The sequence below is a fragment of the Ammodytes marinus genome (assembly GCF_949987685.1).
Source record: "Ammodytes marinus genome assembly, chromosome: 2".
NCBI classification, from domain to species: domain Eukaryota; kingdom Metazoa; phylum Chordata; class Actinopteri; order Uranoscopiformes; family Ammodytidae; genus Ammodytes; species Ammodytes marinus.
The window spans coordinates 32848150-32863149 of record NC_137231.1 but is presented as its reverse complement, the minus strand read 5'-3'; the positions used below and the strand labels follow the sequence as shown (position 1 = coordinate 32863149).

The 15000-nt window shown below is 39.6% G+C and overlaps 1 protein-coding gene across 1 annotated transcript in view; it reads left to right on the top strand.

Moving 5' to 3' along the window:
- eeig1a (estrogen-induced osteoclastogenesis regulator 1a) overlaps positions 1-15000 on the top strand; it is a gene marked incomplete at both ends in the record, with an annotated part of 37757 nt that overhangs the window by 9737 nt on the left and 13020 nt on the right. Inside the window, 2 exons of the mRNA XM_080044029.1 lie at positions 12027-12147; positions 13570-13599. Of these exons, the coding sequence (XP_079900155.1) occupies positions 12027-12147; positions 13570-13599 (151 nt within the window). The remainder of the gene's footprint in view (positions 1-12026; positions 12148-13569; positions 13600-15000) is intronic.

The window sequence follows — 15000 nt, the reverse complement described above, 5'->3', positions numbered from 1 at the left end:
CTACTGCTATGAAAAAAAACCTGGACGTATAGCAGAAGGTATAAAGTCCATGCGCCATCACTGAAGGCTTTAACACAAGTAGATGCACTGACAGTGTTGTTGTTATAACTCAGAATTCCTCATGGGGGGAGAGGGGCGACATAATTTACGCAATATATCTTTAAATCCTGGACTTTATGTTTACATTTCAGGCTTTCTGGTGCAATCAAAATCGCACTGGATAACTATTCATTTAGGTTGAATTTCCCTTAAACACAAGACAGCTGGAGACTTGTAAACACTAACAGAAATGACATGCACTGATTACTGGACAGTCGTTTTTATGATCTGTCCTCTTGCCAACTTTTGAGATTCTTTTGGCAGCAAGGGGAGAAGGTCATAACGAACTTGATTCCAGTTCTTGTAACTTGAGCTGCAGCGTGATAAATTCACTGTGTTCTGGTTATGTAAGGGTTTTCCAGGAAGCAGGAAAGACATGAGTAGATGGTAAACAGTAAAGGCACTTGACTTATACTGTAGCGCTTTTTAGACGATTTTCTCAGCCCCAAAGCACTTGACATTTCTAAACACATTCACACACACACACACTCACACGCACACGCACACGCACACACGCACACACACACACACACACACACACACACACACACACACACACACACACACACACATAAACAAAATGCATTTTCAATATGTTTTTAGGAACAAAATGTCTCATAAATCAGACAATTATCAACATGTGAACAAATCCTTCTGTAACAACCTTCAGAATAGTGCTGAGAATGATTATGGAAAGTTTAGTTGAAGTAAGGGGTTTAGAAGATGAGATTTTTAGCTCAGAGTATTGATAAAAAACGAATGTTGAGATAATGTCCGTTAAAGATGGTTGTATAGGAGAAATATACAGACGCAAACAGACCAGGTTTAGTCAAATAAACACCTGAATGTACATGTTGGACCTTTTGATTTATACTAGTATGAAAGAAGACATGTTATGGAAGATAGATAGACAAATCTGAAAACTGACCAGTGCTTGAAAAAACTATATATATATTTTGGCCTGCTGTGTCTACAATTGTGACAATGAATTACATATAGACTTGTATACCGAAGTTTCATTTTAGAAGTCCAACTTTTTTCCTGAGCTATTTTCTCTCACTATAATGTGTGTGGGAAACATCAGGTTTTGGTCTATTAACATCTGTGAAAAATAACATTTCGTTGAGAGACTTACACGGCCAATTTCTTCAAAGTTATTCAAAAATACAGTAATTTGGTCCAGCTGTTTAGTATGAAAGTATTGCCTTAGAGAGGGAGAGACAGATACAGGGAAGAGTATACACACACACACACACAATGGCTGGCTTTGTAAAGTTGCAGTGTGTAGAATTATTTGTAACGCATTTTTCAGAACAGACTTGGTAGAAAATAGAATATAATATTCATAAGTATGTTTTAAATTCTGTATAATCACTTTTATTTATTTGTTTATTTAGCAGGGACAATGCACAACTCATTAGCAGCACCAGATTTAGCTATAAACTCATTTTCATCTGCAGTCCCCGGGCAGGAAACAGAGGATCACATCTCTGTCAAAAGGGAAACCTCACACTGAAGTATAAAAACAATAACACACGATTGTACAACTCTAACAGCACTAACAGTAAAACACAACAACACAATACGAACAATAAAATCTCAACATTAGGACACCACAACAACAACAACATCAACAACAACAGCACAACAAGAACACAGGACATCACTTGAAAATACGTTTTTTTTTCTAACCTTTTGAATGAGGCCTTTCTATCTACAGTATGAAAGTATTGCCTAGAGGGAGAGAGACAGGGAAGAGGACAGACACACACACAATGGCTGGCTTTGTAAAGTTGCACTGTGTAGAATTATTTGGCATTTTTCAGAACAGACTTGGTAGAAAAGGGAATATACTATTCATAAGAAGGGGCGACTGTGGCTCAGGTGGTAGAGCGGTTCGGCAATTGATCGAAGGGTTGGAGGTTCGATCCCCGCCGTGCCACTTGTGTCGTGGTTGTTGTGTCCTTGGGCAAGACACTTCACCTACCTTGCCTCGTGTGAATGTCGATAGTTAGTTAAATAAAGGATAAAAAAAAGTATATTTCAATTTGTGTGTAATCACTTGAATGAGCCTTTTCTATCTACAGTATGAAAGTATTGCCTAGAGAGGGATAGACAGATACAGGGAAGAGGACACACACAATGGCTGGCTTTGTGTGAGTTTTTCTTAGCCGGGGCGTTATCACGTCGTCTGCTTTCACTCTTCTGTTTATGTGATCAGCAGTATAGCTGCTCGTGTGTGTGTGTGTGTGTGTGTGTGTGTGTCTGTGTGTGTGTGTCTGTGTCTGTGTCTGTGTGTGAGTGTGTGTGTGGTTCTACTGAAGCTGATTATCCAAATTCCGACTTTTGCCTCTGACAAAACACAAACAAATTCAAGCTGTTTATATAATCGATGTTAAAAAAACAAAAGACTATTATGGAATCAGTATCGACATGCACTTGCATGAAGTTTCAAAATCTAATCCTAAATCAGATCCAGAGGCATTAAAGGTGAAGTAAACGGTTTATTTGTGTTAATATAAGTGTTAAATCGCTCTTTATTCATACAGTGATCACTTACACAATGTGCGCGTTTCATAAAGCCGATCTCTCAGTCAGCTGCTTTGCATGTAATCGGCAAATTAACTTATTGTAGTATCCCGAAATCCAATCAGAAGAGAGAACGCTATAAACCGACACTCGTCTCACTCATATATAATATATACACACCATGGTCTCACTGCCGGTGCACGCCAGAGCGACAGATGGGTGAATGTTTATGCGCCTACAATGGCGGAGCAGGTAAAAATCCTTCCCAATGTCTGTTTTGATGGTTTTTATCATGTTTTATCACACTTATGGATCTGAGATGATGCCAGATAACTCGCTGCTTGAAGACCGCAGTGCATTAATGTGGTGACGTAGGGACGAGCGAGGGGACTGCTAACTGCAGTAACTGACAGGAAGTTAGCTAAAAGAACCATTCCGCTTACTGAACCTTTTTAATGGATGGTCTGGTTACACCCAACAGGCAACAACATCACAAAAAAATTAGGACACTTTTATGAAGCAAAACCCTTTTTGTTATTTAAATACACAGCCTAGGCTCTGTAAACTGGCATGTTGCGAGCTACGGTGTGCAACCTATGTTTACATACTTTTTTTTTTTTTTTTTTTTTTTAACCTTTATTTATACAGGTAAATCCCATTAGACTGAAGACTCTTTTGCAAGGGAGACCTGTTTTCCTTTCCGACGTTACCATTCACACACACATTCATACACCGATAGCAGGCTAACTATCGACATTCACACGAGGCAAGGTGGGTTAAGTGTCTTGCCCAAGGACACAACAACTATGACACAGGTGGCAGAGCGGGGATCGAACCTCCAACCCTTTGATCATCGGCCAACCCACTCTACCAACTGAGCCACAGTCGCCCCATACTGTGGCTGTAGTATAGCCTTTGTTTCCATGCCTACTTACAGAGCCTAGCCTGTGTATTAACACTTGATTTCTTTTTCAGCATGCACACTGTAAGTAAAGCTTGAAGGTGGATTTCCAACCAATGAAGCAACTTAACTTAGTAGAGCAGACAGAGGAAGTTCTTTTTTTTTAAGATAATTTTTCGGCATTTTCAAGCTTTATTAGACAGTACAGAGTTGAAATGGGGAGACAGAGAGAGAGAGAGAGAGAGAGAGGGGGGATGACCTGCAGTAAAGGTCCACGGGCCGGAATTGAACCCGCGACCACTGCAACGAAGGCCGGAGCCAATATGGTACGCGCTCTATCCACTACGCCACCGGAGCAACCCCAGACAGGGAAGTTCACATGAGAGAAAGTGAAAGGTGCAACACAGCTAATACGTTATGACAGCTTCCCCTATTCTGGACTCTTTATGTCTCTGTCCCCTAAACAGTCAGCACAATCAAGACAGTTTAATATCGGTCAAAAGTACAAATACCAGACAAAGTTCACCAAAGTTTAACTGATTATTTGTCTGAATACATTTATTTTTATGCATAATAATATATTTCATTTTCTACTAAGTCTGTTCTGAAAAATGAAAAAAATAAATTCTTATCACCCTACCTTTTAAAAATGATTAGTTTTTTTTTTTAACAGATCCACTTCAAAATCACGCCCACACACACACACACACACACACACACACACACACACACACACACACACACACACACACACACACACACACACACACACACACACACACACACACACACACACGCATAAAACAGTGAGTGAACAGAAGATGTAGGCTACAAAGGTTGCAGGTTGCTTGTAAACTTGTAAAAACGTCTAAAAGTTGAAATACTATAGTGAGCGTCTGTAAGCTTCTGGCAAAGCTTTGGTGTGTGTGACTGTGTGTGTGTGTGTGTGACTGTGTGTGACTGTGTGTGTGTGTGTTTCCATGGTGCCTGAACAAAGCCATCTGGACTCAGGAATTTGGTTTTTGGAACGCTAACCCGATACACACTAAAGGACCAATAGTGTGTGTGTGGGGGGGTTGTGATAAGAGGTGTTAGTGTGAGAGAGTGAGTCCCTCTCTCTCTCTCTCTCTCTCTCTCTCTGCTTTTGTGTTCCTACTCCTTTGAAAACCTCCACTTGTTTCCATGGTTAATCTATCCAGGGGTGATGGAAAACCCTCTGTTTTCACCTCTTGATTTGGTTTGTAGACTGTGTGTGTGTGTGTATGTGTGTGTGCGCAAGGTGCATCATTTTCACAAGTATGTTGTTAATATACTACTAGTACTATAGAATAAATAACTAAATACATCTTCACCTCATCACTTGATATTGTGGAAAGACTTGAGGCAGTGGTGGATGATGCCATCTTTAGTAACTAAAGCTTCTTGTCCTTGGAGGCCGCCGTAGCTTCTGTATATTCTCCCCATAGGAAAAAAATTGGCAAGGGAGCATTGACATCTATCTCTCTACTAGATGACACCAATCATGTACACGTTATTAAACCTGCAGTGTGTAGAATTTTGGGTTTTATTTCCTAGCAGATTTTGTAGAAAATAATTATAATATCCACAAGTACATTTAATTTAGTGCATAATAGCTGAAAAAATGTTTTGAATTATTATTTTTTCCCTTAGAAAGGGTCTCATATATGTCCATATTTCTGCATATTTTGGACCAAGGCCTAGTGCCGCCATCTTGAAAGTGTCATAGTTGGAATGTCATCAGGTGCATTGTTTAAAATTAAGAATAGTTCTTGTCCTTGAAGGCCACTGTAGCTTCTGTTATTATTCTAAAGGGTTGGGGTTACCCAGGGAGTGTTGCATTCTAGAACTTTGTAGAACTTTCTTGATGATGTCATATTACACACTGCACCTTTAAGTAAGTAAAATTTATTTATATAGCGCTTTTCACAAAGTGCTTTACAATGTGTAAAAAAAACACTTTTATTTGTAGAAAATAAAAGCACAGTAAAATACTAGTAAATACGTCTAAAGGCCTCTGCACATCGGGCGCGTTTTATTTGTGCGATTAATTTACACGTTATCAATAATTACCGAACGTATACAGAGTCAATACACGCTTCACACACACCAGCGACGTAATTTTGCTTCGCGAATTTGCGGCTTTTATTTTTTTCAAACTGAGTTCGATTTTTCTGGGGCGTCGCTTCTTAAAGTAAGACGCGACACAATTCACATTCCAAAATATTTGCTTTTTCGTGCCGTTTATTCCCGGTGTGCAACTGCCTTAAAGGCCTACTTCACCGGTTGGAATATGAAGGTGTATTGAACTCTGAGATCCTATTTAGTATAAATGTGCAAAAAAAAAAAAAATTGGTTCATCCTAGCCTGAGAAAAGGCAGAAAGAGTGTTTTATGGTCTCACTGTCTAACCCTACAGTTTCCGTACTGTGACATCACAGTAAGGGTTAGGATTAACAGGACCGCTGGGCCAAGGGAAGACTGAGGGAAGACTGAGGGAAGAAAAACCTCATTCATTATATTATAATAGTGATTTTATAATGATAGAACGCCTGTTCCGTATGGGTGAAGTATTCCTTTAAGAATAAAAATAATGATAAAACACAACAGATACAATTTACTACACCTTCAAAATGGCCCTAATAGAGTTTATCTTATGAGCATATTAAAGTTAAGTTTACCTTCAGTGTGTGTTAGTAAAACGTACTATGAGAAAATGTTTAAATGTGGCTAAAAAGAGAAGGAAAGTGTAGAGAGCTAATTGTTATAAATAACACAGTGCTTATTGTGGAGAGACGATGGATAATGGTGAATACAATTAACGGGGGAGGGGTAGTGTGAGGAGCAGCTGCTAGTGTGTGTGTGTGTGTGTGTGTTACTGTGTGTGTGTGTCTGACTGTTATTGTGTGTGTGTGAGACTGTTACTGTGTGTGCGTGTGTTACTTTGTGCGTGTGTGTGTGTCTCTGTTACTGTGTGTGTGTGTGTATGTCTCTCTCTCTCTCTCTCTCTCTCTCTCTCTCTCTCTCTCTCTCTCTCTCTCTCTCTCTCTCTCTGTTACTGTGTGTGTGTGTGTGTCTGACTGTTATTGTGTGTGTGTGTGTGCGTCACTGTGTGTATGTGTGCGTGTGTGTCATTTGCACCTTCTGTCTCCTGAGATCAATCTAACTGCCTCATGTATACGCCGTCTACAGATAAATCAAAATAATTGAAATCAAGCCGACCCATGTTAGGGTTATAGGCTCCGTTTTATTGTCCCTTGGGGAAATTTGGCTTGGGCCCAGTACATGATTGGGTCATAAGAACATACTTCGGTTTGGGCATGTTGCTAGCTTTTGGTGTGGCTTCTTTGTTTACATACCCTTTTGTTTACATACCAGTTTACAGAGCCTAGGCTGTAGTGTGTATATTAACAAACGCAGTACAGACAGGTAGTGGATCGTGAGGAGATATTCACTGATTTTGACAAGAGGTTATTTTGCGTTCTCCAGAATCACTGACTCCACCAAAGAAAAAAAAAAAAAAAAAACATTTGAGCATTCGGGCAAACAAACAATGTGAACGTAATTGACAACATTGTGCTAAATAGTCTGCGTTTTAAAGTAAGATGTAGGGGCGCTCTGGTGGTGTAGTGGCGCTCTGGTGGTGTAGTGGATAGAGCCCGTACCATATCAGCTCAGGCCTTTGTTGCAGTGGTCACGGGTTCAAATCCGACACGTGGACCTTTACTGCAGGTCATCCCCCTCCCCCCTTCTCTCTGTCTCCCCATTTCAACTCTGTACTATCTAATAAAGCTTGAAAATGCCAACTAATAATAATAATAATAATAATAATAATAAAAAAGATGCATGAGGGTTAAAAATACATTAACAAATCATCTTCCCCATAGAGACACAGTGTAAATAGCACAGAAAACAATAGAAAACAATAGAAGCAGTTTCCAAGGAACAATCAAAACTGATACACACATTCCGATTTGTGACACATGCTTTTGTTGGGCTGGTGTGTGACTCACTCAACTTATTGTCTAAAGCTATTCATAAGTGGCGCTGGAAAAAAGTGCTTTCTTGGGGCGTGTTTTATGACTTCTTAGTGTCCCCTGGAAAGTGTGTGTGTGTGTGTGTGTGTGTGTGTGTGTCTGTGCTATTTCAAGTGGTTCTATATATGCTTGTGTTAAAAAAAAAATTACTTTAAAGGTGCAGTGTGTACATTTGTTTATCACCACTTGAAAATAAAAGTATGATTTTCTTTATTACCTTAGAATGAGCCTTTTATATCTACATAGGAGCGGGGCGCTGAGGCCGCCATGTTGCACCGCCATCTTTCTACAGTAGCAGAGAACGGACAAATTTAACAACCTTTTTTATATATAGTGGGCGTCCTGGGGGAAATGCACCTGTTGGAAGACCAAGAAGAAGAAGTACTATAGAATAAATAACTAAATACATCTTCACCTCATCACTTGATATTGTGGAAAGACCTGAGGCAGTGGTGGATGATGCCATCTTTAGTAACTATAGCTTCTTGTCCTTGAAGGCCACCATAGCTTCTATAAATTCTCCCAATAGAATAAACAGGACAGACAGGTAGCAGACCAGTGATTCTGACATCAAGCGTTCAAGAATCAGTTTACATGCAGACTCATAATCGGGTAACTAAACGAATAAGACTTCAACAGGACTTTTAAACTGCATGTAAACACCTTTATCCGATCTACTTCGCACACAAATCAGCACAATAACGGACAAGAGAAGTAGGATAAGAACACCTAGATAACTCGTTCATTGTCGGCATTCTCTCTGCATGTATACAGGGATCGGATATCGCATATCGGACTTCTCGTTCTGTGCTTGTGTGCCTGCGCGTTATAGGCTACACCATGGGTTATTGCCGGAAGGGAACCGGACGTAGCTCTAAAACCACTTGTTGAAAGCATGGTTGAAAGGGCTACAGCGCCACCTAGCATAGTGGAGACAGCCATGCATCGGACATTTATCCGATTCCTGAAAGGCCATGTATACTCAGACAAGTGACACGGTCCGTTCGAGTGTCTAGTTCGATATATGTGATAATCTAATCTAGTTGTGCCATGGAAACTGACTACACCTTTTTAAGAGGGTAAAAGCACAACTTTAACATTGCTTTCACTTGCAATTGAGAAAAAACCTATGCACAAATGATGGTGCTGTTTATAACACTAGGGCTGTATTTAACTGGACAAAATTATAGTTATTTACAAACCAGTGTAGGTTCTCATAACTTAGAAATAATTAAGACCTACACGTAAGGATTTTTTTTCCTTCCCTATAATTGGCATGCAACTTCAAAGTTTAAACGTACTTATTTTGGTTACTTTGGACGTCTACACACACACACACACACACACACACACACACACACACACACACACACACACACACACACACACACACACACACACACACACACACACACACACTCAAGACATACATATTTCACTAATAACTACAAATTAAAAAGTAGTAGTAGGGCAGCTTAAAACATATTTTTAGCCACTCTAGCTTCGCCACAGACATGTTTTATAAGAAGTACTGTAGAAACAAATTATGTAAAATTGTCTGAGAGTAGTTGTTTGGTTACTTTGGAACACACACACACACACACACACACACACACACACACACACACACACACACACACACACACACACACACACACACACACACACACACACACACACACACACACACACACACACACACACACACACACACAGTAGTTGTTTGTGTATTTTTACATACACCAAGAATAAACAGGACAGTTTTCCCAACCACTTAACAGCCATGTGAGTCCAAACACAAGGCTTGGCAAACGTACAGCTCCGGAAAAAAAAGACCAGTCTGGATTTTTTCTTAAATCTTCATCTCTATATTACTTATCGGAAATGCTCTTTAATGACAATATTCTTATTGTGAATTTGGTAGAAATGTTGTCAGTAGTTTATATTATAAAACCAAAATGTTCATTCTACTCAAACATATGCCTCTAAATAGTAAAACGAGAGACACTGAACATTTGGACTGGTCTCTTAAATTTTTTTACCGAGCCGTATAATTTTCGATTCGATGTGTTTTTTTATGACTCACTCAAAAGCACATTTTTACAGTTATAAAAATCTGTGTCTCACAAACTCATGACCAAGCCTGTCCAATTGGGATTTATCACAGCTGAGGAAAAACATGTTTTGAGAAGATTTTTCCTAAACTATCTTGACTTACAAAACTGATTCCCATGGCTTTTGACACAGACTACAGTTTTTATTTCTCTTTTAAAGACACTGCATTTGAATAGAGCGACATTTTTAACTTAAAGATATCATCATGGAACTTTGCCAGTTGATTACTTACATTCAATATTTTTTTTGTATTACAATACAATTAATTATGCATTTGCATGTCTTTGAAAATCAACTCTTTATAACCTTCAGAATAGTGCTGAGAATGATTATGGAAAGTTTAGTTGATGTAAGTGCTTTAGAAGTTGAGATATTTGGTTCAGAGCATTGAAAAAAAAACCAATGTTGAGATAATGTCCGTTAAAGATGGTTGTATAGGAGAAATATACAGACGCAAAACAGACCAGGTTTAGTCAAATAAACACCTGAATGTACATGTTGGACCTTTTGATTTATACTAGTATGAAAGAAGACATGTTATGGAAGATAAGTAGACAAACATTGAATTTCAAAATCGAGCAGTGCTGGAAAAAAAAACTATATATTTTTGCCTGCATTGTCTTAATGAAATTAACCTGACATGATTTTGTAGGTATATGCAGCATTTGTGGACTAACATTGGTGTGTCTCTTAGGATTTTCCCTCCTGTTTTACTGTCACAAAATACCCATTAAAGGTGCAGTGTGTAGTATGACATCATCAAGAAAGTTCTACAAAGTTCTAGAATGCAACACTCCCTGGGTAACCCCAACCCTTTCGAATAATAACAGAAGCTACAGTGGCCCTCAAGGACAAGAACAATTCTAAATGTTAAACAATGCACCTGATGACATTCCAACTATGACACTTTCAAGATGGCGGCACTAGGCCTTGGTCCAAAATATGCAGAAATATGGACATATATGAGACCCTTTCTAAGGGAAAAAATTATAATTCAAAACTTTTTTTTCAGCTATTATGCACTAAATTAAATGTACTTATGGATATTATAATTACTTTCTACAAAATCTGCTAGGAAATAAAACACAAAATTCTACACACTGCAGGTTTAAGGACACTGTGTACAATGGTGAACAGACTTCTGTAAAACACTGTTTGTTCTGTCAGAAATGCCAGTGGAAAACCATTAAGTATCTATACATCCTGCATGCTCAAGTTTGGGAACACAAACATAGTAGGCGTAAATACACACACACAGAGGCACACAGACGGACACACACACAGGGATACACACACACACACGCACACACACACACACACACACACACACACAGGGATACACACACACACGCACACACACACACACACACACACACAGGGATACACACACACACACGCACACCCACACTCACACACACACACACAGGCTCACGGATCTTTGTTTGTCTCAGAAAACAAAAGCTGACGTTACTGGCGCTTCAATAAATTCCAAAGAAATGTCATAGAAACGCAGCAACGAGACAGGAATGTTGATTTGTGTGGTCTGCGCGTATTTATCAAATACTAATTTGTTTAACTAAGCACTTGAGATGACGTACTTTCAAACACCTGCTTTAAGACCTGACCACACAAACACCTCAACTGTTCATTATGGCTGAAATGTATTACATACTTGGTTCAGAATTTGTATTATATTATATGATATTAAAATTCTAGAAGGATTTTGTTATCAACTGCTACACCATCTTACATAGATTATTTCAGTGTATCATTTTGAAATGAATAATTAAATGGAAGCGCAAGAATACCCAAAGTATTTATCACAGAGATGTATATGTTTAATATTAATTATGATATATACTTTTTTCTCTCTCCCTGTAGCAGGTATTTAAAGTGGCATTATTTGCTGCTACACCATCTTACAGAAAATTAATTTTTCATTTTTCATTTAACTTTTATTTATCCTCGAGAGACCAATTGAGGGGTGACCCTCATTTTCAATGACGTCGAGTTCAAACAAATTCAAAGGAAAAACAACAATACATAAACAATATTCAACGCAAATACATCAAATACACAACAACAGGTGAAGAGAAAAACAATTGAAACATTTACACAGTGGTGAAGATTAAGTGGCAGCAATTAAAATTAAATGGGTGAAAGTACAATATAGCCTAATTAAAACAGTTACAGGTAGAGTTTGGCAGATTTAAGATAGTTTGTTTAATGAATAGTTTAATAATGAATTAAATATAAATTGAAAGCACAATAATACCCAAAGTATTCATCGCAGAGATTAATATATATTATTTTCCCCTCTCCCTTTAGAGAGGAGGTCCAGCAGAACTGTGTGCGGTGGAGGAAGCGTTTCACCTTCGTGTCTAAGATGAGCGCCAACCCGCACACCGGAGTCCTGGACCCGTCTGTCTGCAGGGTGTCTGTCAGGAAGGTGAGAATACACATGTCAATACGATGGGTTTAAGGGCGCACTCACACTAGGCAAGTTTGCCTGTTCCGTGCTGCAGGAAGATCCCCCCTTCCCTCCCCACTCCCCCGCTGGCCCGTGGTCACACTGCTCCCAAAAGCCGCGGCCCGGGCACGATTGCTCCATCATACATACGTCATCACGTCGTACTACGATACATACGTCATCACCAAGCGTACTCGCTGCTGGAATTAGTAGAACAACAATGGAGAACAACAGTAGTCGCGGATTGCCCCAAACACCTCCGAATTTTTGTGGGTCTTATCCAGCTGCGACCATGGCTGCGATTGAATACTGTCGCCGGCCCAAATTTCTAGCAAACTCTCCACTTCGCGATCGCACCGGGACCCACTCGTGAACCTCTTGCCGCCATTGTTTACAATTATTGTGGGGAAGAAGGGTCGCGCATGGACTACGTCATCCAGCTCAGGTTGCGTATCCGTGCGTGTGCGCGTGTCATCTCATTAGCATCTGTGCCGTTCTCTCTGGCACGCCTCTCCCAAGTGTGCCGTGGCCAAGGGGCTGTTCCGTGCTGGAATACGGATGGCGTGGTCACACTAGCCAAACGTTCTAGACTTTAGTATGCAAATGAGCTCGGGCACGGAACAGCGGCCCTAGTGTGAGTGAGCCCTAAAGCTATAGTGCGTAACTGGAGGTACGACTATCTATAGTGCGTAAGGCAAGGCAAGGCTAGTTTATTTATATAGCACAATTCAGGCCACTCAAAGTAACTGAATGTACTACCAAATAACAACACACTGTCTTTAAAGCTGTAGTGCGTAACTAAAGGTACGAATACATAACATCAATACAGTGTGTTTTAAAAAGGTTTGAAACTGACGTACTGTTGATTCAGAAAAATCCGGTAAACAGGTTGTAGTCTTACTGAGCAATCTGTCCTGTAATAAAAAAGAGCTAATTTATTATTAGGACGCCCAAGATTTTAGGGAACTTTTATCAAGTCCACTTGAAAAATGTTGTCAATTAAAAGATCAACGGTGGAGTCAGAGATTCTGGAGAACGCTTGTTGTCAAACAACATATCCCCTCATGAATCCCGCTACCTGTCTACTCTGTTGTGTGTGTGTGTGTGTGTGTGTGTGTTCTCCAAAACTACCAGCCCCACTTTCAAAACTTCCGGTCAACATGTTTGTAACTCACTCAAGATATTGTCCAAAGGTATTCATAAGTGGCGCAGGAAAAAAGTGTTTTATGACTTCTAGTGGTCCCCTGGAAAAAGTGTGTGTGTGTGTGTGTGTGTGTGTGTGTGTGTGTGTGTGTGTGTGTGTGTGTGTGTGTGCGTGTGTGTGCGTGCGCGTGGTGTCTCATGCCTGTAATATAAAGTTGGATCAGTGGGTTCATTACTGACTTCCTGTTTTCTTTGCAGGAACTCAAAGGAGGAAAAACATATTCGAAGGTAAGGGCTGGTGGTGTCTCCGTCTCGTCTCGTTCACACACACACACACACACACACACACACACACACACACACATACACACACACACATACACTCACACTCTCTCACACTCACTCACTCACACACACACATGTTTATAAACACACTGGAACAGATACAGATGAGCTAGTGTCAGTTTCTGTAAACCTTAAAGGACACATCATGTAAATATTAGCATTTCTCGCAGCAGTTTTGAGGAACATGACATTAGTTTGGGAATGATAAAAAAAACTGTCCTCCTTATGTTCACATTTCAGTGCTGGAAGAAAGTAACTTGGTACATAAAAACATCGACCTTATTCAGCTACAAACTGAGTAACAATGATGTTGTTATAATATAACGTATAAAAGTCAAGTTTTCGGCTTTTGAGTACATTTTTCTGATTATAGGGGAGAGTGGCCTAAGTTGTGCAACTTTTCACTCAAAGTGACTTTAAAGTAAGGCCTTGACAGTAAAGTTTCCAACTCAAATATGTACGTATATTTCAGGGTGTTGTGCATCCCTGGCAATAAAAACTTTGGATCTGGAATAAACTGTTGAAGAAATATAGCTTTCAGAAAAAAAGTTGTCTTGATGCACAACTTGCCCCCGGTGTGGTGTAAGTTGTGCGGTTGGAGAGAATACCATGGGGTGAATTGTGCCATTGATATATATCTCATAAACTGTAATGCAAGACATATCCATTTGACAGTCACTTATTTAAGGTGTATTTAAAGTAAATAAAGTAAATAGTTTACAAAGATTGAAGGACAGTTTTCTTAAACAAGGCCTAGCAGATCTAATGGTTTTACCTGCAAAGCTCACAATGACAAAGTCACCATCATCATCTTTCTGGCCATCTGAACTCTCATCAGTGTTGTCGTTAAGTGGAATGGAGATGTCAGTCTCTTCTGAGCTACTGTAGACAATCACTTACTTTTGGTGACCAGCGTATACAGCCATGCCACTGGCACAACTCTCAGAAATGTACTTTGCACTAGTTGCTCCGTGCTTGTGGAACCAACTGCCACCTGACAAATGTGATTCCCCTACATTTCTGCCTTTAAATCAAGGCTCAAAACCCATATGTACACCCTGGTGTTTCCTCCCCATTAACTATCTTACGTCTGCACTACTACTACTATTTTGGTTATTGTTATTTTACCTTCATTGTTTACCTACTGAATGCACTATGTACAGCACTTTGGACAGTGCAAACTGTCATAAATGTGCTTTTATAAATACAGTTTACTTACTTACTTACTTATAACTCACCCAGGCCCTTTGGCACAAATCACCCCAATCCCAGAATTTTGGATAATAAGCATGATGCAGCAGTTTAAGGCTGACATTGTGCTAACTGTATAGACTCAAAATGTAG